This window comes from Puma concolor, chromosome C1, assembly GCF_028749965.1.
Source record: "Puma concolor isolate L17-30 chromosome C1, mPumCon1.1.hap2, whole genome shotgun sequence".
Taxonomy (NCBI): Eukaryota; Metazoa; Chordata; class Mammalia; order Carnivora; family Felidae; genus Puma; species Puma concolor.
The window spans coordinates 142905825-142931338 of record NC_141674.1 but is presented as its reverse complement, the minus strand read 5'-3'; the positions used below and the strand labels follow the sequence as shown (position 1 = coordinate 142931338).

Below are 25514 nucleotides of genomic sequence, written 5' to 3'. Positions count from 1 at the left end.
GGCGGGGCGCCTGGGTGGCTCAGTCGGTTAAGCGGCCGACTTCAGCTCAGGTCATGATCTCACGGTCCGTGAGTTCGAGCCCCGCATCGGGCTCTGTGCTGACAGCTCAGAGCCTGGAGCGTTTCAGATTTTGTGTCTCCCTCTCTCTGACCCTCCCCCGTTCATGCTCTGTCTCTCTCTGTCTCAAAAATAAATAAACGTTAAAAAAAAAAAAACTTAAAAAAAAAAAACCTGGCTTAAAGAAGACAGAACACGTGGTTGATCCTCATTATTCATCAGAATTAAGTTCTATAAAGTCCACTGCAAACACTGTGTTAAGCAAGTACTGAGCCCTTGCTCCTAGGGAAGATGCAGGTTAGGCTCCTATGAGAACCTTTTCTGTCAACCAATCGACATCAATCTTATATTTATTTGTTTAAAGATACCGTATGTATTGTTGATTCATGAACAATGAACTCACAGCCAACAGCACTGTAACTCATGCCTGAACAGAGCTTATCTAATACATGTAATTTCTGAGGCGCCTGGGTGGCTCTGTTGGTTAAGCGTCCAACTTCATCTCAGGTCATGATCTTGTGGCCGGTGGGTTCAAGCCCCACGTTGGGCTTTGTGCTGACAGCTCAGAGCCTGGAGCCTGCTTCACATTCTGCGTCTCCCTGTCTGTCCCTTCCCCGCTCATGCATGTGCTCTCTCTCTCTCTCTCTCTCTCAAAAATAAATACAAACATTAAAGAAAATTTTAAAAAATAATACATATAATTTCTCCCCAGGGCACATCACATAATCTTCCTGTGCTTAAGAATCATGGACAACACTTTGGCACTAAGCCTGAGGGTCATTTAAAACTAAATTCACCAAGAAAAAGCACAAAATGCGGAAAATATGTCACCAAGCGGATTATGAAAAGGACATCTGTTTACAAATGAATACTGAGAGCTCAAATAAAAAGGCAGCGCATAACGTTGCTCTACCTCAGCTGGGAACCTGCACGCTGGGGTGGATCTCTTTTGCCATTTTGCAGATTTGCAATTGACTGGAAAAGCAAAAGTATTTACCGTGGGTTTGCAAACAAATTTTATTAAGCAGCTGAATTTACATCTATAGGATCAGCTCCACCATGTAAAGTTAAGACACGAAAGAAACTCATGTATAAACTACGAAATATTCATGATCTGTGGACTTACCTTCCCAAGAAGTTTGACAAACAAAGGCCACAATTTTAACACGTAAGTCTCATTCTTACTCATAAATAGCTTTTGGAGTTCTGAAAGTAATTTCTGCAAACAAATGCAAAAATATTTACCAAAAGACTTTTGGGAAAACAAAATATGCAGTATCAGACTATCTTAGTTGAATAGCTTTTCCCAATATTTTATTAGAAAATTTCCAAGTATATAGCAAAGCTGAAAGTTTTACATTGAATTTCCAAATATAAATACATACCATTAACATCTTACGATAACTGTCTTATCACAAATCTGGCCATTCCTCCATCTATCAATTGAGCTTAATTTTCTTCTACCAATATACGTTTCCCAGAAAACCAGCATGTATACCATAAGAGTTCAAATGATAACATTTTAACTTAAAAATACATTAACAGCTTCATGGGTAGCAGACACCTGAGAACATTTTAGTTCAAATTTATGAAGAATTTTATATATACTCTTGGAAAATAAATTTATCAAAATAAAAAAACTTGCAAAGACATTGGAGCTACTTTAGTAGTCTCCAAACATTACCATAAGGCCTCTTGAATTTTAAAAAATAAACAAAATCCCAGGTTTTAAAATCTGGAAGGCTCCCTCACTACACCTGGATTACTGAAGTTACCTCTGAAGTACCTTCCCTTCTTCTACTCAACTCCTCTAGAGTCTATTCTCAACACAGGCACAAGAATCCCTTTAAAGCCCAAGTCAGTACATATAACGCTCAATACTCAAAACCTTCAAATACAGTTTTCAATAAAAGAAAGTGAAAAATTCCTTACAGTATCTCCCAAGGTCCTATGTGATTTGGCCCTCTGTTCCTCTGACATCATCTCCTATCCTCTCACCCTCATTCACTCTATCATGTTGCCCTTGCCAGTGTTCACTGAACACCAACTAACACACAACCATCAGAACAGGGCCCTTTGCTCTCAGTTTCTCCTGCCTGGAATTAACTTACTCCATATTATCCAAGTAGCTAATTCTTGTACCACTTTCAAATCACTGCTCAAATATCCTATTCTTTTTCCTTCCCTGACTGCCACACCCTTCCTCTACAATGGCACTCTTCATCTAGTCTGTTTTCCATCATGTTCTTCACTGAATATACTGTATTCTTTATTGCCTCTCCCACTAGACAATAAGCTCCACAAGTTCCTTTTGTTCTTTGCTATATTCAGTGTCTAAAACAATGCCTGGCATATACAGGTGCTAAATAAATATTTGTTACAAGAAATAAAGATAGAAAAGCTTATTAGGAAAAGTTATTAGTAAACAATACATCATATGCACTTATGCGCTTTAAATTTATACCTATTGAGATTGTGTAAAACAATCCAAATAGCACTCAAATTAGTTAATGTTCTCCCTTTTCCAGAAATGCAATCCCTTTCGGGGCGCCTCGGTGTCTCAGTTGGTTGAAGTGTCCCAACTTTGGCTCAGGTCATGACCTCACATTTTGGGAGTTCAAGCCCCGCGTAGGGCTCGGTACTGACAGCCTGGAGCCTGCTTCTGATTCTGTATGTATCTCTCTCTCTCTCTCTGCCCCTCCCCTGCTCATGCTCTGTCTCTCCTGCTCTCAAAAATAAATAAACATTAAAAAAAAAAAAAGAAATGCAATCCCTTTCAATCACTATTCATTGGTGAAGTAAAATGCCTAGATCCTACAAACACTGAATAGACACTCCTTCCTTAATCTAGGAGCAGTGTGCCTACACTACCTTAAGCAATTACTTATGTTTTATTCGAAGAGGAACTTCCTATATCATAATGAAATGATACCACTATGAGCTCTAAGCTTGGGCCAGAAATTTACAATTCAGTATCCAAAAAAATCCTTAAAGTAATACTTACAGTAGTCATAAGCTGCTCTGTGATAGATGCTATTTCTTGTTGTTTTTGAAGCAACAACGGCATTCCCATCTCTAAAGCAGTTGCTCCTCTCAAATGTACCTTTTGGGCTGAATGAACCACTAACGGTATGACCAGTTTTGCCCACCTAATTGACTCTTCTCCCATTTGAACTGGGGCTTGTTCAATTAGCCTATAATAAAAAAGTCAACGAATAAATTAGCTTGACCTCACCTTTTATGTCTAAACTACTAGGAAAATAACCAGCACAAAGAAATATACCTAGTACAGTCCATTTGTTTCAGAATACGCATACACATATACATATACGCATACACACACACAGATCGAACTTTTACTTGCTAATTTGTAGATTTCCATATTACTTTTTTTTAATGGTTATTTATTTGTAGAGAGAGCACACACACGCAAGCGGGTGAGGGGCAGAGAGAAAGAGGGAGAGAGAATCCCAAGCAGGTGCCGCACCGTCAGTGCAGAGCCCAACTAGAGGCTCAATCTCAAAAACTGTGAGATCGTGACCTGACCCAAAAATCAAGAGCCGGACACTTAACTGACTGAGCCACCCAGGCATCCCTAGTATCAATGTTTTTATACAATTAAATTTAACATTCTTTTAGAAGATAGCCAGAGAATGGTAACATGTGAGCATCACTCAGGGCATCAGAACACTAAGTAGAGTTAAGGCAAATAGCTCAATTAAAGAAAACTTTAAAGAATGGAAAAACGACGTAAGACAAATCACAGCAACAAAGTCTTTGTGCTGTTAGTATGTCCTTTAAAGCACAGGGATAGATAGAAGTTAGGGGATTTTCCTGTTCTCCCATTTGCTGCTAGTCACTGTTATTGCCTTCTGACATATCCCCTAAGTCTACTTGAAAGCCTATTATTCTTTAAACTCTTGCAAAAGCTTTAATGGAAATAATTTTTAAAATCAGAACTCTGTTACCAGCATCAGCACAACCAAGACTTTTTCTTTATTTTTATGTACACTCTCTGCCCAACATGGGGCTCAAACATATGACCCCAAGATCAAGAGTCGCATACGTTACCAAATGAACCAGCCAGGCACCCCAACCAAGACTTTATTTTTATGACTCAGTAAAAATTAACAAGGAAACCTACTAATTTAAACTCATCTAATTCCTTCTTTTTCCTGTTATCTTTTCTCCTTGAGACTTTTAGAAGACATTTCCGTTCTTTAAATGTCTAACTCAAGTTCCCAAAGTCCACTCTTTGAAGTGAATTCTAAATGTACTGCAATTATTCTTCCAAAGCAGCAAACTCATACCTTATGATGACATTTAATGCTTCATAATCAACAACAGCAGAATGCAGCTCTCCTCTATTAAATACTATTTCTAATGAATCAATTATAGTGGATACCTAAAAGACAGAACCAAATAAATACAAATCAAGTAAACCTGAATTTTTTAAGTGGTGCGTAGTTACGAAAACTTATATAAAAACCATACTCACTACTTTGCCAATGATTTCAGTGGAAAACGTCTGCTTGGATATCACCCAAAGTGCCCTAGTACGTACATTTTTGTCTGAGCTCTTAACACTATCATTCAATTTTAAAAGCAGTTCTTCAATATCTGTGTCTGAAAAACAAGCAGCTTTAATTATGTAAAACAGTTTATATCCTTTAAAATCTCAAATATAGAAATAGAGCAAAACATACTCTACATTGTCAAAAAATTAAATGCATATCCAGAGATTAGGATCAGTGAACCAATGTTGGTATCAAATTTCTTCCCAAAACACAAAACTTTATCAGAGAAAACAAACAATAGATTTAATTTTGTGCAACTGAAAAAACTGTATAGGCATCATTAATAGCCTTGAACATATAAGACAAATTTTGGCAAGATGTTATAAATCCTATACCTCTGCTCTAAAATGAACAACTTCTACTTTAGATTGGGAACATTTCCACATACAAAAAAGAATGGGCAGAAACTTTACCTTCAGAAAGAAAGATGGTAATAACTTTAAGGAATCCTTATTCCCTATCCCTGATTTCTCCCTCTGTAAAGTTCACCTCCAAGGTTTGCATTAAAATGGCAAACTACAGGGGAGCCTGGGTGGCTCAGTGGGTTGAGAGTCAGACTCTCAGTTTCAGCTAAGGATCTCATGGTTTGTGGGTTTGAACCCTCCCCCCCAATCAGGCTCCACGTTGTGAGCAGAGCCTGCATGGGACTCTTTCTTCCTCTCTCTGCCCCTCTCTTGTTCTCTCAAATAAATTAAAAAAATAAAATAAAATGGCAAACTACAAAAGAATAATTAAGATTACTTGAAAACTTAGCTACTTTTGGTTCCAAATTACCCCAATACCACTACATGAAAGATCTTCAATTCAGCATGTTCCTTAGTGCATATGCTTGTTTTATACTACAATAAATGACCATCTAAATTACTAACTTCTAAAGCAGATATGCTTTATACAGGAAAAGGTTCAATTTTCACTGCAATCATTTTTAAAATAGACTTATGCTCTTTTTAGAGCAAATTTTATGGTATCAGAGTTAAAGCTACATCTAGAAAAAAGATCTAACGATGACAAAACATCATTTCTTTGTCAAAAGCGAATCCTAGACTACAAATCACGAAACTAATAGAAAAGTAACAGTACTTTTAACATACCAAACTATATTTATAAACTCTAAAAAATATTAAGTCATAATAAATTTACCTGATAATCCTGAGGTAATTTTGGGATTATACAAACAAAACCCCAAGGCCTGTAGAGCAGCACTACTGAGGTCTGAGTTTTGACTGGAAATGTGAATCTGTAAAAACAAAAAGCACATTTGTTACAAACAATTACAACCGTAAATAAATTCTTAAGGAACAAAAGTGGACCAGAAAACAAAATTATTATTTTTTTTTTCAACGTTTTTATTTATTTTTGGGACAGAGAGAGACAGAGCATGAACGGGGGAGGGGCAGAGAGAGAGGGAGACACAGAATCGGAAACAGGCTCCAGGCTCCGAGCCATCAGCCCAGAGCCTGACGCGGGGCTCGAACTCACGGACCGCGAGATCGTGACCTGGCTGAAGTCGGACGCTTAACCGACTGCGCCACCCAGGTGCCCCGAAAACAAAATTATTTTAGCCTAATCAATCAAATGTTTGAGTAGATAAAAAAGGAATAAAATCAGGAGTCATGTACATAGCTTGGCCAAAAAAGGAAGAATGGCACTAGATACAGACCACCTAAAAAAAAGTGTTCTCTTTCCAACTCCACACACCTGAAGGCAATAAAAAAAAGACAACAAATGGAAAATGCTGAAAACACCTCCACAAAAGATAGGCAAAAGACTCAAAGACAAAAGCTGACATTCTAGCTTTAGAGTGGAGTGACACCTCTACGACAGGGAGGAATTGGAATGTAACATTTACTGAGAATCTAAAGTGATAGAAGCTTTAAGCACTATCTGAATCTTTTAAAAGAAATCCCTACTTTGCAGATTGGAAAATTTTAATGTCCATCTGGAATTCAAAGCCCAATCCATATTATGTATGTGAAAGCTGTAAAATCCCAAACCTGTCAAAGGTAATCTTGCTATATTCCCCAACCCTACAATTATTTGTAACCCTGTGTTTTTCTTGGTACCATTTCCTATTCCAAAGTGATTTATCTTCAAATCCTCCCACTGCTCTGAATCAGATATCCAAGAAATTCTCAGCTATTTGCTGCTCTTGAGCAGGAAAAATAGTAAAGTATATGAACAGACACTTCCTTGGGACACCTCTTTTATAATTAATCAAACAAAACAATAAAAAAGACCAAACTCTGAAGCATAAGAGATAACAGAACAACCAGTTCAAAGAACCACAAAAAGACAGTCTTAAACACCTAAGACTTTGAGAGCCACTGCTGTATCTCCAGGAGAATATCTAGGATCAACTCTTATTAAATATATATTGCCTGAAAGTATTCCTTAACAGTGTTGTCTTCAAGAATGCTTGGGGCGGGGGCAGGGGGGACACCTGGGTGGTTCAGTGGGTTAAGTCTCTGACTTCAGCTCAGGTCATGTTCTCCAGGTTCAGGTTCGGGAGTTCGAGCCCTGTGTCAGGCTCTGTACTGACAGCTTGGAGCCTGGAGCCTGCTTCTGATTCTGTCTCCCTCTCTCTGCCCCTCCGCCCCTTCATGCTTTGTCTCTCTCTCAAAAATAAACAAACATTAAAAAAAAATGTTGTGGGTTCCTGGACTTGATACTAACAGTATTCTAAATACAGAAACATGTTGTATTTCGACCAGCCTGGTTCTTGTTCTAAAGGAGTTCAATTATCCTTGCAGTGCTTAATAATTCACCCAGAAAGCTTTTGTTGATTGTCAAGCTTCTGTTGATTTTACTATTAACCACTCACATGCCAAATAATTATTCATCAGGCATTTAAGTTACAAATTCTATTAACAGTGCATGCCACTGAGTTCCTGATCTTGCATGTTCTCAAACACCAAATTTATAAAAATGCATGTTTTCATCGCATCCAATATACTGCTGGAATGTGAAAAATGGTAAGGAAAAAAAATGAGACGATTAATGTTGTTTAATAATACTATTAACAAGCCTTGAACTACTACACAAAAAAGCTCCTGCTTACATGAACAAAAAGCACTGAGGACTGTAAGAGGTACCCTTAAGGATAAGGAGTACCTTAAATGCCTCAACATTTAGGCAGAAATCATGCTAAAATGTACACTAAATATGACAGAATACTTTTTTTAAAGCACAAAAACACAGTCATAAAAATAAGAACTCTGGAGATTCAGTTCAACCTTTTCATTCTAAAAAGCAAGGAATTCAGAAGTTGGGTGTTAGGAGCAGTCACAAAGCCACTGTATACTCAAGTGAGGATAACAACAGAAGTCCTCAGTCTGATGTTAAACACCTCCCAAAAAATAAGCAAAAAAGATAACAATAAGTTTTTTAACCAGGCAAGAGTGGCAAAAACTGATGGTGAATGAAGGCTTTAAAAAAATAAAAAAAAATGAATGCTACCCACAAAACAAAGACAAAATTACAGAAATCGTTTACTTAGAAGTACACTCCTATCAAACGGCAGAAAACATGAAATAATCTCTGATAATTGCTTTTAAATTAAAAGCACAGGTTTTAGATTATGTAGCCATAGGCAACATTAGGCAAGTTAAACCAATTTCTTCTACAAAGCGGGGATTAAAGAGTACCCTCATAGGGACATAGAGGATTAAGTGGCAGAATACATGTAAACTAATTTTAAAAGTACTTGATACATATTAAGTACTCAAAATAATCCTGCTTTTGTTTCATTTCAAAATTTTTTTGAATTTATTCATTCTGAGAGAGCAGGGAGAAGCAGAGACAGAGAAGAGGGAGAATCCCAAGCAGGCTCCGAGCTGTTAGTTGGGAGCCCAACTCGAACTCAGGAACCATGAGATTATGACCTGAGTCAAAATCAAGAATCAGAGGCTACACTGACTGAGCCACCCAGGCGCCTCTCATTTCAAAGCTCTTTTGAGTGGGGCACCTGGGTGACTCAGTTGAGCATCTGACTTTGGCTCAGGTCATGATCTCACGGTTGGCGCGTTGCAGCCCTGTACTGAGTTCAGAGCCTGGAGCCTACTTAGGATTCTGTGTCTCCCTCGCTGTCTCTCCCTCTCCCCCGCTCACAGTCACTGTCTCTCTGAAAAAATAAATATTATAAAAAACAACAACAAAGTTCTTATGAGTTAGCTGGTAAAATCTTTTTCCTACAAAGTAAAAACCATTCAATAAACAGAGACATACTTTTAAAACTCTGAATAGCCGAGAAAGTTTTCTCTCAATTTCCATAATGACTTCTTTTCCATCTTCTCCAGTCATTCGACTTAAAAGCAGAAAGAACACAAGGTTATGCAAATGACACACAAAAGAAATTATAATCATTCCCTAAAATACTCACTTGTATACTCTTTTCTACAATTTGTTAGAACTCTACCAATTTGATTGGTCCAGTGCTTAAAATACTTAATACTTGTATATACAATTTATCATGTAATAATGTCCAAAATTAACGCAGAAAAAAACCCTAAGAATAACTTTTGCATCCAAAGTGTACACATTTGGACAGTATCACTATGTGAAAAGGAAACATGAAAACCTAGCTCCAATTACCAATTTACTAGAAATTTACTGTGCCTTTATAGTTTTGTGCCAATTGTTACAATTGTTAGCATTTCCAAATAACTACAGATAATTCAGCAAAATACGATTTGCAAAGAAAAAAATACTGCAAGGCATTTGCAATTAAAAATGAAACCCGGGTTACTGCTCCCTATTAAAAAAGCAATTCTGGGTTGCCACGTTGCCCCAAATACATGGGCAACTTACAATGAAAACCATACCGCCAGCACACCCACTTCTAACGCAACTTAAAAAAAAAAAAAAAAATGCTTCGCCTGCGAGACGCACGTGCGGGCTTCCTCATTCCAAACACACGCCCTGAGCGCTGCAGCAACACCGGGGACGTCACTTAGCACGCAACACCACCCCCCACCTTGCCCACGACCCCGGCGTCCTCATAGCAAGCAGACTTCTAGAATACACAAACTGTTTTGCGTGCCCCACCGCAACTATCTCCTCCCCAACCCCAGCGGGCCTTACCTGGTCAGAGTCAGGTAAGCGTCGGTCTGCTCTCCAAGGGGGGCGGAAGGGTCTTCCAAAGTCTCCAACAGCGGCGCCAGGGGGCTTGCACCCGGGGCCGTCATGTCGGCCACCCTGAGGCACGAACCGGAAAAGGAGAAAATCCAGTGACCGACAGAAACAGCCCCGCAGTGGCTCGGTCGGAGTCCGGGCCCCAGACCCGAGCGCCCGACCCCAGCTTCACTGCACCACTGCGTCTACATGCCTGGCCCCTGGCCCCCAAATCCAAGACTCTAACCTCCTCCTGAGCCTCGCAACACGCAGCCGGGTCCACGCTGCGCTCCGGCCCAGGCCCGCTCCCGCCACCACTTTCCCGGGCAGCTTTCAACAGTGGGAGGAGACCCGCGGGGGGCGGGAGAAGCCCGGGGAGCAAGGCACCTCGCCGCGAGGGGGCGGAGGGTGAGCCTCACTGAGGGTTCCTCGCGGCCTAGCACCGTGACCCAGATATTTACCCCACGTACGAAGATCAGGTCTGCGTCCTCTCCGCCGCTAGCCCGCGGCACCCGGACGCAGCCGGAACTCGACTTTCCCGGCTCGGGCTGTTTACTCTCGCGTGCGGCTCGCTCCCGCCTAGGCCAAGATGGCAGCGGGGGCGGGCCCACGAGCGCGCGGGAGCAGGGCAGGCCTGACGGGAGAGCCTCGAGCCAATCCAACAGGCAGCGGCGCGCCTAAATCATCGATCGCCTCCCTGCTCTGTCGGCTGCTTAGTCTCTCCCATCAGGGCATCTTGCAGGTGGGGGTGTTTGGGCCTAAATTTAAACGGCGAGGGACTTGAAATTCAAAATGTGAGTGAGTCGCCGAAGTTCATCAGACTAAACTTAGTGGGCCTTCAGACTCTTTTCAAACTCCAAGCCCTGTGCTTCTTGAAATATTAGCAACAAATCATATACTAAGAGGAGGTGGGACCATATTGTAATGTTTAAGACTAGGAGCTACATCGGGGCTCCTGGGTGGCTCAGTCGGTTAAGCGTCGGACTTCGGCTCAGGTCATGATCTTACGGTCCGTGAGTTCGAGCCCCATGTCAGGCTCTGTGCTGACAGCTCAGAACCTGAAGCCTGCTTCGGATTCTGTGTCTCCCTCTCTTTCTGACCCTCCCCTGTTCATGCTCTGCCTCTCTCTGTCTCAAAAATAAACATTTTTTAAAAAATTAAAAAAAAAAGACTAGGAGCTGCATCTAGATAGTTGTATATTCAAAACCTAGCTCTGTGTGACGTTAGCAAATTAAACAACCTTTCTATGCCTCAATTTCCTTCTCCAGAATATAGCAATGATGTTTGTAACTACTTCAGGTGAAAGTGAAGTGATGAAAGGTAGGAGAATCCTAGGGTTTCCAAATTTTAAGTGTACATAACAATGGCCTGGGGATATTCATGATTAAAGTGCAGATTTCTGGGCCCCACCTTTAGACATTGTGATTCAGTAGATTTAGGTAGCTCCCGAGGATCTGCATTCCTTTATTTAGGCCCCAGGTGTCGAAGGGTGGGAGGTTGGCCAGGACTTCGCACTTGGAGAAAGGACTGGAAACCCTTGACGAACAATTAATATGCTGCTCCCCTTATCTTAGGCCTCTGAGCACTGTCAATATCACCCAGGATTGTATCAACTTCAACCCAGGCATCTAAGGCCCAACAGCAAGTGGTTCGTCCACTTCAGCTTAACAGGTTTCAGATCCCCTGCCCCGAAAGTCTCCTCTTACCCTGAGCACAGCTATCAGCTCCAGAGGTCAGGACTGCCTTTTGCCCTTCTCTGTTCCTAGCCAAGTGTCTGCCAAACTAAGTGCTCAATACAGAGCATGTTTCTTAAGCAAAAAAATGAAAGAAGAAAGGGAAGGAGACATAAACAAATCTTGTGAGCCAAACTACAGAAATTGAGGGCTTAAAAAATTGTGAAGACTTGTGTCTGGGTGAAATGTAGAGACACTGTAGAAGAAATGGTAGAGAAAGGTTTTCAGTGCAGCCTGATAATGAGTTCTGTAACCTTCAGAGGGGAATGTGTTCCTCATTTTCTGGGCTTTGGCAAGACAACACAGATACTGAAGAAAGTAAAGGGATTATTAGACAATAAATGAAATACATGGTTAGGTTCACAACATTAAGATTTCAGTATAGTAGAGTTGTTGTGTTGGAAAGAGAGAGGACTTGAAACCAATTTTTTTAATGTGACTATGAGATGAGATTAGTGAAAAGAACATTGAGTTTGCCTTAAGACAAATACCTCCGCCCAATCCTTTTATGCCTTCCTCTGCTTTATTCTTCCAGCACTTATCACTACCTGATATTGTATCATATGTCTATTTTTTATTGTCTATCTCTCCCCATGAGAATGTAAATTCCTTGAGTATAGGGACCACAAAGAAGAGGTTGGGGTGGTCGTGTTGCTCGTACCTCTTTCAAATGCATAGTCCTTTGATCTTAGTAAAATGTTTGGTAGCATTTTATCATTGTCACTGCCAGTGACTGAAATCCTTCAGTGGTTCCCATCAATCATAGGATAAATTTCAGGGGGCGCCTGGGTGGCTCAGTCAGTTAAGTATCTGACTTCAACTCAGGTCATGATCTCAAGTTTGTGAGTTTGGGTCCCATGTCGGGCTCTGTGCTGACAGCTCAGAACCTGGAGCCTGCTTCAGATTCTGTGTCTCCCTCTTTCTCTGCCCCTCCCCTGCTCCTGCACACATGTGCATGCCTCTCTCTCTCTCTCTCTGTCTCTCCTAAAAATAAATAAACATTAAAAGATTTTTTTTTAAAAACTATAGAATGAATTTCAAAACATGGAAGCCTATGATGATTGGGCCACTGCTAACACTTCATATCCAGCCTTACCTCCGCTTCAGCCAAGTTCGAAACAGTCTGCAGGGTCTCTATTCTGTCTTTGAAGATCTGTGTTGTTCCTTGTGTTTAGAACATTAATTCCCTTTTTCAAGTGTAATAAACAAGGGTGTATTAAAATCACAACTTTTTATTAAATCCTTCCCTTATCTACTCTTTCCCCGAGGAAAAGTAAATGCTTGCACCTCCATGCTGACATAGCTCTTTATTCAGAGATCTGTTGAAATAAGTATCTTGGTAATTTATTATTGTTTATATATGTCTGCCTTATATGTCTGCAGTGGCAGAGTTGAGGGTTGGTCTGAGGACAATTGTTCTAGCCTAATCTCAATCAGTGCCCCTCCCTCTTTTTTGGTATTTTCTCAGACCTCAGCTAAAGTGCTAAGAGATTACAGAGTCATTAAGACAAATCCCCTTCCCCACCCATACCCCTCTCTCCACACCCTTCCAAATGAGATTACTATCCCCGAGGTTCTCTTTTATAGAAATTCTAAAACTACCACCATGAATCTTGTCTTGCTAGGCAATAAGTTCGTAGTACCTGGCACCCAATAAGTACATTGTGAATTAATTTTTTTTATTTAAAAAAAATTTTTTTTAATGTTTTTATTTATTTTCGAGACAGAGAGACAGATCATAAGTAAGGGAGGGGCAGAAAGAGGGGGAGACACAGAATCTGAAGCAGGCTCCAGGTTCTGAGCTGTCAGCACAGAGCCCGACACGGGGCTCGAACTCACCGACTGTGAGATCATGACCTGAGCTGAAGTCGGAGGCTTAACCAACTGAACCACCCAGGCGCCCCATTCTGAATTAATTTTTTATGTATTAATTCATCCGTCTTTTCATTTAATCATTTAACTAATATACAATTTCTATCTTCTTTGCTTATTCAAATCCTGCATCTCTTTTTGTCCTCAGAAGATCATGAAAAGCCTTGCACCTTGCACCTTGCACAATCCAGTATTGCTTCTAACTTCACAATTTCTGTCTTTAACCACATCATTACTCAGCAGATATCAACCCTATAATCGTAGGTCTCTCAATGACTCCTTTTTCCTACTTGCCCCCGGTAGTCCTTATGATTCTTTCTATCTAATAATTCTTAGACCTGTCCACCTAATATCTACCTAGGGTCTCAATTTATGACCTTAACATAATCATTTCAAGATTATAGCATGCTTTTCAACTGCTTTTTATTGAGTGCTAGGTGTTACCTGGACAGTATCTCTTTTATTCTTCCCAGTGGTTTTAAGACAAAAAAGTACTTTGCTTGAATTTACAAATAAGCAATGTGAAGCTTACCTAGTAAAATAGAGAACTTTAATGTAGTCATAGTAACTCTAGAGCTAACCTACTTAAGTTACATTCATTCATCAATATTTAATGAGATCTCCCCCGCATAAACCACTGTGGTGGTGTGGTTTTCATAGTAGATTTATTCTTGAACATGGTAAGAATTCAATATAAAGAGTCCTATGGATGCTCACTATTTACAGGACCCCTATAGTAATTCATTTAGTGAAGTATCCATCTGTAATCCAAATTACTAGAGTTAATGCAGTGGGCCAGCTTTGGAACAAAATAGATGAGGATTCAAATACTGGTGCTGCCACTGTGTGACTTGAGATCTTCCAGAAAGATGCTTAACTTCACCATGTCTTCAACAATAAAATGAGAAGAGAAATATCAACATCAAAGTTCAGTAAATGGTAACTATCGTTGCCCAGTGTCTAGCATAAATGCTAGCACATAGTATTTAATGAGTGCTTATTACACGAACACATGAATATACTAATTAAAATTTTTGCAAATTTTTTTCTGAAATGTATTCATTAGTTTAATTTTCATCATTTAAAAATTGTGGACTTGGGGTGCCTGGATGACTCAGTCGGATGAGCAGCTAACTCTTGATTTAGGCTCAGGTCATGATCGTGAATTCAAGCCATGTGTTGGGCTCTGTGCTGACAGTGTGGAGGAGTGTGGAGCCTACTTGGGATTCTCTCTCTCTCTGTCACTTCCCTGCTTGTGCTCTCTCTTTCAAAATAAATAAAATAAATTTTAAAAAATAATAATAAATAAAAATAAAAATTGTGGAGTATAAGAGTTCTGGGAGACATTTGAAATGTTACCCACCATGGTAACTATTTTACAGAATTTATTTAAAGAAAGCTCCACTTTGAGGTTTTTTAAGTTCCGCGTTTTCAGTCGATCCCCTGATGGACTTTGCAACAGGTAACACATGAAAAAAAAAAGGTTTTTAAAGATTATTTTATCCCATCAGCTAGTTCATATACAGTAAATATACACAGCTAATAATGCCCAGTGACCTGTGACTAGCCTGAAATCTGTTACCCTTACATTCAGACTTATCCCACAATGTTATCAAATCGTAATAACCAAGAGGTTCTAAGCTTTAATCATCCCACTGAGCTGGGCAAAGAGTTTCTACTATTTATGACCAAACCAACTCTTTTTTAGATGAGAAAATTGAGCCCCTTTGAGTTCAAATGAAGAGAGGCAACATAGTATAAGGGCTAAACCTGGAGTCCAGTTGATAAGGTTTGAATCTTTGCTGTGTGGCATTGTCAAGTTACTCAACCTCTTGTACCTCAATTTCTTTATCTGTAAAATGAGACTAATTGCACTTACCTCATAGGTATCTGAGGTATAGGTAAGTTCATAGACAGAAATTGCCTCAACAATGACTGGGTACATGTTATAAATATTCAGAAAATGTTAGCCAGAGATTCATTAGTTTCTCAGATTCAAGTAAGACAACATTTATAAAACCACAAATGCTTCCAAAAAGAAAACCCCAAAACCCAAACCCTATTTTCATTTAAAGTGGTTTCCTAGTCCACATTAAAATAATGTGACTATAGCCGTCAGCAATAACTTAATGTTGTGTATCTTGAAGTGTGATTCCAGAATCAGTGCATCAAAATCCCGGGGGAGCTTCTTTATATGCAAATATCTGGACCATACCTTTCAGAGCTACTGAACCAGAAGTTCCAGGACAAGCCCCATAATCTGCATTTTTAATATGTACCCCAAATGATTTTAGCATCAAATCTGAGATTCCTACTGTGTACAATGCACAAATTTTCTTTAACTTTTATAGCAGAAATCCTTTGCCTATGTCTCAAAACATTCATGGAGAAAAACAAAAGTCTTTTATAAGCTCAAGAACTACAAAAATAATTGAAACTGACAGCTTTGAGGAGCCAAAAGGGAAAGTGACTCATTGTTATGCTTCAGGCCTTTCTGGACAAAGAACATAATTACAAATTTAGAAAATTAATCCATTTTTAATTCATCACCAGGAGTACTCATGGCAGGATTAAAGGTTCTATTTTTCTTGATCACTGGGTTAAGGAAATTTTTCTTAAACTGCCTAGTCTATTAAATTAACATAACTGACAATTTTAAATCCCCTAAGTGTAGTATGGACAAAACAGAATTTTTATTTGTAAGCTTGGTTGTCTGCTCTCATATGATACTAGTGGAAATACAAATTGGTACAACCTCCAGGAAGGACAATTTGTGGTATTTATCAAAATTTTAAGTTCTCAAAGTTGTTTTTTTATAAAAAAAATTTTTTTAACGTTTATTTATTTTTGAGACAGAGAGAGACAGAGCATGAATGGAGGAGGGTCACAGAGAGAGGGAGACACAGAATCTGAAGCAGGCTCCAGGCCCTGAGCTGTCAGCACACAGCCCGACGCAGGGCTTGAACTCACAGACCGCGAGATCATGACCTGAGCCGAAGTCCAATGCTTAACCAACTGAGCCACCCAGGTGCCCCAACTTCTCAAAGTTTTGATGCAGAAATTCCACTTCTAAATGATTATCCCACAAGTGTACTCACTCATGTGTAAAATAAACTATGAAGACTTCTGTTCATTGCAGAGTTGTTTGTAAAAAAAAAATTTTTTTTAGACAAAACCAATGCTAAATAGATTATGGCACATCTATACCATAAAATACTATGCAACTCTCTATGTGCTAATATATAGTGCTTTCCAAAATATATTTGATGGAAAGAAAGTTTCACTAAAAGGAACCAGACCTTCTTAGATAAATAGCTAATTCTAGGGCTGGGGCTGAAAAATGTATAAGAGCCTGGAACATCTTTTTGTGTCAGAAAGCAAACAAGTGCTTAAAAAGTTAGGAAACATGTTAAAAGACTCCAGGGCTCCCATGACTGAATCTGAAATGACAGATTATAAACTATTAAATAAAAAAAGAATCTATGAGCCCCTAGTGATACTAAAATATATAAATAAATAAATGCAAAAATAAATAAATAAATTTATATTTATATATATTAGAGAAGGAATAAATAATAAATATATATATACATGCATATGTATATGTATATGTGTGTGTGTGTGTGTGTTTATGTATGTATATATATCAGAGAAGGAATGGCAGAGTTAGGAAATCACCATTTTGCAACCATGATTGTAATAATTGATTTGGGCAATAATCATCAGTAGGTACTAAAACCATTTAACAATGCAGTGCCTGAATGGCTCAGTTGGTTAAGCATCCAACTTCAGGTCAGGTCATGATCTCACAGTTTGTGGGTGCGAGCCCTGCATTCGGCTCTGTGCTGACAGCTCAGAGCCTGGAGCCTGCTTCAGATTCTGTGTCTCTTTCTCTCTTTGCCCCTCCCCTGCTCCTGCTCTGTCTCTCTGAAAAATAAACGTTAAAAAATAAAATAAAACCACTGAGCAAAAGTCTGATGGGGAACAGTCTCAAAATATCTCCCCTTAAGGTACTTATCAAGTAAGAAGAAACAAATGGTAACTTTACAGTGGAGACACCTGTGAAAACCATCAAAACTGGTACAGACTGATATGGTATGCCTGTTAAAAATTCATAACCTGAATCTATCCATGAGGAAAAAATCAGAAAAACCGTAACGAAACATATTCTATAAAAATAAACCAAAACTGGGACGCTTGGGTGGCTCAGTCGGTTAAGTGTCGACTTCTGCCCAGATCATGATTTCATGGTTCAGAGCTTGAGCCCTACATCAGGCTCTGTGCTGTCAGCTCAGAGCCTGAAGCCTGTTTCAGATTCTGTGTCTTTCTCTCTCTGCCCCTACCCTGCTCATGCTCTGTCTTTCTCTCTTAAAAATAAAATAAGCATTGGGGCACCTGGGTGGCTCAGTCGGTAAAGCAGCCGACTTTAGTTCAGGTCATGATCTTGTGGTCTGTGAGTTCGAGCCCTGTGTCGGGCTCTGTGCTGACAGCACAGAGCCTGGAGCCTGTTTCAGATTCTGTGTCTCCCTCTCTCTCTGACCCTCCCCTGTTCGTGCTTTGTCTCTCTCTGTCTCAAAAATAAATAAATGTTTAAAAAATAATAAAAAATAAATAAAATAAGCATTAAAAAATTAAAAAAAAATAGTGAACCCGTTGTATGTTAACATAAACATTATATATAATGATAAATAACAAGGTTTTATGAAAAAAATAGAAACATGGGATGTTTTACTTTTTTGTAGGACTAAATAGAAGACAGCTGAGTTCTCATAAAGGCTTATGCCTTTAATTTATTGTGCTATGTTGCTTTTTTGAAGAATAGGAATAAAACCCATCCTGGAACAAGTATGTAGTTAGAAGAGAACAGTATTTTAATATCTTTTACAGACAATTGTGGATATTCTTCTTTGATGTAACACTGGAACTTGATAAATTATAGTTTCTTAAAGATTAATTGCAGTGGGGGCTTCTGGGTGGCTCAGTTGGTTAAAGTATTTGACTCCAGAGCTTAGCTCAGGTTGTGAGTTCAGGCCCCATGTTGGGCCCCATGTTGGACCTTGCATTGGGTCCCACATTGGGTGTGAAGACTAATTTAAAAAAAAGATTAATTGTAATATGGAATCTGAAATCATATTAATGAACTTTTTATAGGCTGTTACATTAAAATACATTGGTCTGTCTTGAATTTTGAATCAGTCTTTTGCTCATGCATGACTTTGTATCAGTATGCATTGGTCATTTGAAAAGTATTAAGTCATTGAGTTATATGGCTGTTCCAAATCTTGATCAATTTCATTATACATTACCAAACATCACATTTGTTAATACCACTCCCAGTATCATCAGAAAGTTCTTTCTATTGGTATATATTTAGTAGTCGAATTTCTGTATGTGAGAATATTTAACTTTATAAGGCTATGGCAACTTGTTTTCTAAAGTGGTGTTCCCCGTTTATAATCCCACAAGGCAATTTTATAAAAAATCTCATTGATCCACATTTTTTCTTTTTTTTTTTTTTTTTTTTTAAATTTTTTTTTTTCAACGTTTTTATTTATTTATGGGACAGACAGAGACAGAGCATGAACGGGGGAGGGGCAGAGAGAGAGGGAAACACAGAATCAGAAACAGGCTCCAGGCTCCGAGCCATCAGCCCAGAGCCTGACGCGGGGCTCGAACTCACGGACCGTGAGATCGTGACCTGGCTGAAGTCGGGCGCTTAACCGACTGCGCCACCCAGGCGCCCCGATCCACATTTTTTCTAATACTTGATAGTTTTAATTTGAACCAATCACACTGTGTAAAATATCTCACTGTGATCTTGATCTGCACTTTTCTGATTATGAATGTGAGCAACTCTTTATATTTAGTCTCTTATGTGAAGTAGATGGCATGCCTTTCATTTATTCTTTTTTCTAACAGTTTTATTGAGATAATTCACATTCTGTACAATTTACCCATTTGAAGTGTACATTTAAGTGGTTTTCAGTATATTCATAGGAGTTGTACAACCATCACTGAAATCCATTTTAGATCATTTTCATCACCTCAAACAAAAAATCTTTGTAATTTTTAACTGTCACCTCCTTCTCCACCTAATACCACTCCATCCCATCCCCAAGTAACCACTAATCTACTTTCTGTCTCTATAGACGTGCCTGTTCTGGACATTTTATATAAATGGAATCATAATATGTGACCTCTTGTGACTGGCTTCTGGTACTTAGCATTTTGTTTTCTAGGTTTACCCATGTTAGAGTATGTATCAGTACTTCATTCTTTCTAATTGCTAAATAATATTCTATTGAATGGTTATACCACTTTTTGTTTATCCATTTATATGTTGGTGGATATTTGAAGTTAAATTAAAATCCTGGTCCAAAGCCAAATTAGGGGTTATAATTAAAGAACTCCCTAATCTTCAAAGATATACAAAATTTTACTACGGAATCCAGGATGCTTTATAGATACTTATTATTCTGGACTATAGATCTGTCCCAACTATAACTTAAAGGGAAAAATGTCTAAAATCAGTAAGGCATGAAAGAGTTGATTTTAAAAATGTAGCTGTGAAAAACTTTCAAATATAACAACAACAACAAAATACACCACATGCACATGTGCACTTTCTTTCTCTCTCTCAAAAAATTAAAAATAAAATAAAATAACAACAATAAAAAGAAATTTAAAAAAAACGAAGTGCCTAGCTGGCTAAGTTGGTTGAGCACCCAACTCTTGATTTTGGCTCAGGTCGTGGTCTTGAGGTTCGTGGGTTCAAGCCTTGTGTCAGGCTTTGTGCTGACAGCATGTGGGGCCTGCTTGGAATTTTCTCTCTCCTCTCTCTCTAACCTCCCCAACTTATGCTTATACATGCACTTTCTCCCTTTCTCTCTCAAAATAAATAAATAAATTTGAAAAAAAAATACACTACGTAAAGCAATTATAGAAGCCTTTCTTTTAAAGATAGACTACATAAAGATTTAAAAAGTTAAGTAAAAATACAAAATATACTTCAAGAAACTTTCAAACAGTACTCTTTTAGATTCAGTATCTGAAGTGAAAGGAGGCTTGTCTTCTATTTTTATAAGTGGGCTTACACCTAAATTAGAGGACTTAATAAAAAATAAATTAATTTGAATGTGTGAGATTGCCAGTTTAGAAAATAATCTGTGGCTCAATATTTTGAGATAGCTTTAAAAACAATCTGTAAGGGCACCTGGGTGACTCAGTCAGTTGAGCATCCAACTTTTGATTTTGGCTCAGGTCATGATCTCACAGTTCCTGGAATCAAGCCCTGAGTCACTCTCCTCTCTCTTTCTCTCAAAAATAAATAAATAAACATTAAAAACAAAAAGAAATCAATACATCTATGGCTCTCAAGGTGAAATAACCCAAAACATCTCTGTTTTCTAAGATGTGGGAGCCTATAGACAAGAATATTTATAAATGTGGGGCGCCTGGGTGGCGTAGTCGGTTAAGCGTCCGACTTCAGCCAGGTCATGATCTCGCGGTCCGTGAGTTTGAGCCCCGCGTCAGGCTCTAGGCTGATGGCTCGGAGCCTGGAGCCTGTTTCCGATTCTGTGTCTCCCTCTCTCTCTCTGCCCCTCCCCCGTTCATGCTCTGTCTCTCTCTGTCCCAAAAATAAATAAAAAACGTTGAAAAAAAAATTTAAAAAAAAAAATAAAAAAATAAAAAAAAAAAGAATATTTATAAATGTAATGAGCAGAAGCGCCATTAAACAAACTATATACCACACTGGTGTGAAAACAGGACAACTGTCCACAAATCTGTCCAGTGATACAGGTAGCTGCAAGGTACACAAGAGCACTCAACAATCTCCAGTCCTTTTTCCAATTCCCAAGGGGAAAAAAACTGCTTTCCTGTTTATCACTCTATCTAACATTAGTTTCACCTCTATAGCAGAGCAAAAATTTAAAATTGTCTGAAAAGGAAAAAGAAAGACAAATGGTCTTTTCATGAGAAAATAACAAAAAAACATTTATTATTTTAGCTTGAGAGAGAAAGTGGGAGAGGGACAGAGGAAGAGAGAATCCTAAAAATGCCCCATGCTCAATGCAGAACCTGATGGCATGGTCGGGTGGGGGCGGGCTGGATCCTAGGACTCTTTATTTTAGTTTGAGAGAGAGAGCAGTGGAGAAAAGAGAGAGCAGGAAAAGAGAGAGAGAGAGAATCCTAAGAATGCCCCATGATCAGTGCAGAGCCTGATGGGGGCTGGATCCCAGGACTCTGGGATCATGACCTGAGCTGAAATAAAGAGATGGACGCTCAACCAACTAAGCCACCCAGGCACCTGAAGAAAACAATTTTCATTAACATAAAATGACAGTGCCAGATTGTTTAAAAAAAAAAAAAAAAAGATAAAGTTGAACATATACAGTAAATTATGAAAGAATTGAGGAGAGATAAACTTTATTTTCTTTGGTTTAATAGAACCACTCAAGTAGTCAAAATCTTTAACAATTCAATGTCTCAGCTATAATTGTTATTTTGAGATCATTATCAGGAGAATATTCTTTATTCTCTGTGGTACAGTATCATACAGAAAATAGTCAACATAGCAGGCCTGAACTGCTATCCTTGAAAAGGCACATTTGCAAGATTGGCTCTTAGCTGGTATCTGGGAACTTAGGTTTTGGGAAGGTTCCCAACATTAACTGATAAAGGTGGCTTACTGAATTTTTTGTATGAATAATACGCTTTTTACTGAATACTTGCTCTTCTTTTTGAGAGTGTGGAATTTGGGTATGTGCCAGGTAGAGGGTGCCTACACGATTAGCCCCCAGTAGAACCCCAGGCACTGAATCTTTAATGAACTTCCATGTTTGGCAACATGGCACATGTTTGTCACAACTCATTGCTACGAGAATTAAGCATGTCTTGTGTAACTTCACTGGGAGAGGACCCTTGGAAGCTTGCGTCCAGTTTCTCCAAGAATATGTCCTGGTGCCTTTTCTCTTTACTGATTTTGTTCTAAACAGTATATTGCCTATACTCTTTAGTCTATACTCTTTAGCCTATGAGTCATCCTAGTGAATCATTGTACCTGGAGGTGGTCTTTGGGATCTCTAATCAAAACACTTACAAACGTAATAAATAAGATTTACTTTTAGAGAAAAATATACAGCAGCTCTTATACACAATCAGATTATAGTACATCTTGATATGAGAATTCATATACTATATATAATTTAGGAAACTACCCCCCAAATAGCTATGGTTCCAGAATTCCTATGGATGAAAGACTCCACAGACTAGGCATTTTAACTTGGAGCAGAGCCTATAAGATTACAGATTGATTTTTTTCCTTGATTTATATAAATCTTCCTTTTTGTACAAGCAAGCATGTACATGTTAGGCCATGCTCTATGGATCTTAACTCATTAGAAAAACATTGCCTATAAAACCTATCCCTTAAAGAAGAGGCAAGGGGCACCTGGGTGGCTCAGTTGGTTGAGCATCCGACTTCAGCTTGGGTCATGATCTCATGGTTCAGGGGCTCAAGCCCCACGTCAGGCTTTGTGCTGACAGCTCAGAGCCTGGAGTCTGCTTTGGATTCTGTGTCTCCCTCTCTCTCTGCCCCTCTCCCACTCGTGCTCTGTCTCTCGCTGTCTTTCAAAAATAAATAAACATTAAAAAAAAAAAGTAAAATATGGAGCAGGTGGATGGAGTTGTTGGGGGAGGGCAGTAGAGAAACAAAATAAATACACCTCCTTGTCCCAGAGCAATTACAAGCTTCAACAAATACGTCAAACTAGCCTCAGATCTCATATTAGACTTTAAGTCTATGTTGCTACACATGATAAATCACTGTGGCTAGCAGAAACCACTCAATATTTTTTACTTATTAACTAATTATGAATTATCATTATTTTCTCTGTATATAACCAAATACTGTTGTAGCAACTTCATAACCCTACCCCACAGAGGAGAACCCCATACTTGTGTTTCTGTAATTCAAGATTTCCATGATCAGAACAGAACTTTTCGTTGTTGTTTGGTTGGTTTTGTTGTTGTTTTTAGCACCAAATTTATCACTTTTTAAAAATAAGATTTTTCCCAAAAGTGAAGAAAAAGAAACAAATCCAGTGTCTGCATTCCCAACTGCAGCCTTGATTCTGGAATACCTTCTTCACTCTGAGATCAAGTTGGCTCTCTGGGACTCCAATGGTGATATATGGGTTGAGGGTTCCTCTGTGATGGGTTTCTCTCTGTCCCTCTCCTGAGTTTTAGGGATGGATTTTTCATTGTGGGTGTGGTCCTCCTCACCTTCTTCCAATGCTGTGGAGAGATGGCCAAAATGGACTTGAGAGGAAGTTTGGGGATCCAGTCTTCATCTATCTCTGGGGATGACTGGTCACTGGTCAGCATGAGGGTGGCAGGGGTGGGGCAGTGCCTGAGAATCTGCTCTACCAGCTTAGGGTCAATGGGCAACTCCAGCAGCAGGACTATGAACTGGATCTTCCAGGAGTTGTTGTCTTGCACCATGGGTGGGGCTCAGAGCTGGGGCAGGTGCTCTCCCTCTTAGCTCCAGCCCAGCCCCAGCCCCTAGAACAGAACTTTCGATGCTATCCTACCAAATCTCAACTCAACATCGTTTGTTGACAGTTTTATATTAAAAATAAAAATATATATATTAGGCTTAATATATAAAATATCATCTTGTATCTCTTATAAAATCCAATTTCTTACCAAAAGACAAATTATTCAAATAACGGAACTAAGATCCTTTCTAGGGCATATTAAATTGTTAGTAAAAAAAAAGTAATTTTTTTTAAAAAGTAAGCTTAGAGAATAATTTGCTTCTTGTTAAATGCTTTTTCTGCATCTATAAAAATTATCATGTGGTTTTTATCCTCCTCTTGTTGATGTGATGTATCACGTTGATTGATTTGTTCATATTGAACCACGCTTGCATCCCAGGAGTAAATCCCACTTGATCCTGGTGAATGGTTATTTTAATGTATTGTTGGATTTGCTTTGCTAATATTTTGTTGAGGAATTTTGCATCTATGTTCATCATAGATATTGGCCTGTAGTTCTGTGTGTGTGTGTGTGTGTGTGTGTGTGTGTGTGTGTGTGTGTGTCTTTATCTGATTTTGGAATCAGGGTAATGCTGGCCTCATAGAATGAATTTGGAAGCTTTCCTTTTTCTTCTATTTTTTGGAATCATTTGAGAAGAATAGGTATTAACTCTCCTTTAATAGTTTGGTAGAGTTTACCTGTGAAACCATTTGACCTTGGACTTTTGTTTGTTGGGAGTTTCTAAATTACTGATTCAATTTCATTGCTTGTAGTTGGTCTGTTCAAATTTTCCGTTTCTTCCTGATTCAGTTTTGGGAGATTATATGTTTCTAGGAATGTATCCATTTCTTCTAGGTTGTCCAATTTGTTAGCATATAACTTTCCATAATATTCTCTTATATTCCTTTGTATTTATGTGGTGTTAGTTATTATTTCTCCTCCTTCATATCTGATTTTGTTTATTTGGGTCTTCTCTCTCTCTGTCTCTCTCTCTCTCTCTCTGTCTCTTTTATGAGCATGGCTAAAGGTCTATCAATTTTGTTGATCTTTTCTTTGCTTTTTTTTTAAACATACAGTATAAATACTTTATTAACAATTACAGATCATCCCTGTGAGCTGAATGGTTGATCCAGACATCAAGGACCTAGCCACAAGTTCAGCACAACCTCTGAACTTCTTGCTCTGACTCCAAAAGGGTGAGAATGTTGCCCTCATGCTTGGGGCCTTTCAAATTGCAGAAGATAGAGTAGCTCATGTAGTCCATGAACTCCACACGCACCTGTGTGCACTGACCCTGAGAACCGGTCCTGCCCAGCACCTTGGTGACCCTGGCCAGCTTGAAGGGCTGCACACAGCTTGTGTCCATGATGGTGGCAGGGTGGCCGTTGGGTGGAGAGCTCAATTTTGTTGATTTTTTCAAAAAAACAGCTCCTGGTTTCATTGATCTCTTCTATTGGTTTTCTTTTTTTAGTTTCTAATTCTTGTATTTTTGCTCTAATCTTTTAGATTATTTCCTAATTATTTCCTTCCTTCTACTGGTTCTGGATTATTTGTTCTTCTTTTTCTAGCCTCTTTATATGAAGGATGGGTTGTTTATTTGAGATTTTTATTGCTTTTGAGGTAGACC

At 38.8% G+C, this 25514-nt stretch overlaps 2 protein-coding genes and 1 pseudogene across 7 annotated transcripts in view; all 3 read right to left on the bottom strand.

Annotated features, from left to right (window-relative positions):
* The window catches only part of RIF1 (replication timing regulatory factor 1), a 74379-nt gene extending 64018 nt beyond the window's left edge, over nt 1-10361 (bottom strand). For 4 of the 6 annotated variants that reach the window (XR_015255221.1, XM_025931873.2, XM_025931881.2 and 1 more), the window contains exons 1-8: nt 10205-10361; nt 9714-9827; nt 8859-8937; nt 5775-5871; nt 4556-4683; nt 4368-4462; nt 3062-3251; nt 1184-1276 (exon numbers count right to left, since the gene is read on the bottom strand). Coding sequence is in view for 5 of the 6 variants with exons in the window: in XM_025931873.2 (XP_025787658.1) it covers nt 1184-1276; nt 3062-3251; nt 4368-4462; nt 4556-4683; nt 5775-5871; nt 8859-8937; nt 9714-9817 (786 nt within the window). In the remaining variant the exon portion in view is untranslated. The other 2 variants (XM_086718564.1, XM_086718563.1) reach the window with 2 other exon arrangements.
* A 12896-nt stretch (nt 10362-23257) lies between these two features.
* Nucleotides 23258-23851, bottom strand: LOC112865917 (protein phosphatase 1 regulatory subunit 1A pseudogene; annotated as a pseudogene).
* Nucleotides 23852-25014: 1163 nt separating this feature from the next.
* Nucleotides 25015-25303, bottom strand: LOC112865905 (small ribosomal subunit protein eS28). The gene has a single exon (XM_025928942.2). The coding sequence runs from the start codon at nt 25251-25253 to the stop codon at nt 25044-25046; it is 210 nt and encodes a 69-aa protein (XP_025784727.1). The 5' UTR covers nt 25254-25303; the 3' UTR covers nt 25015-25043.
* Nucleotides 25304-25514: the final 211 nt, after the last annotated feature.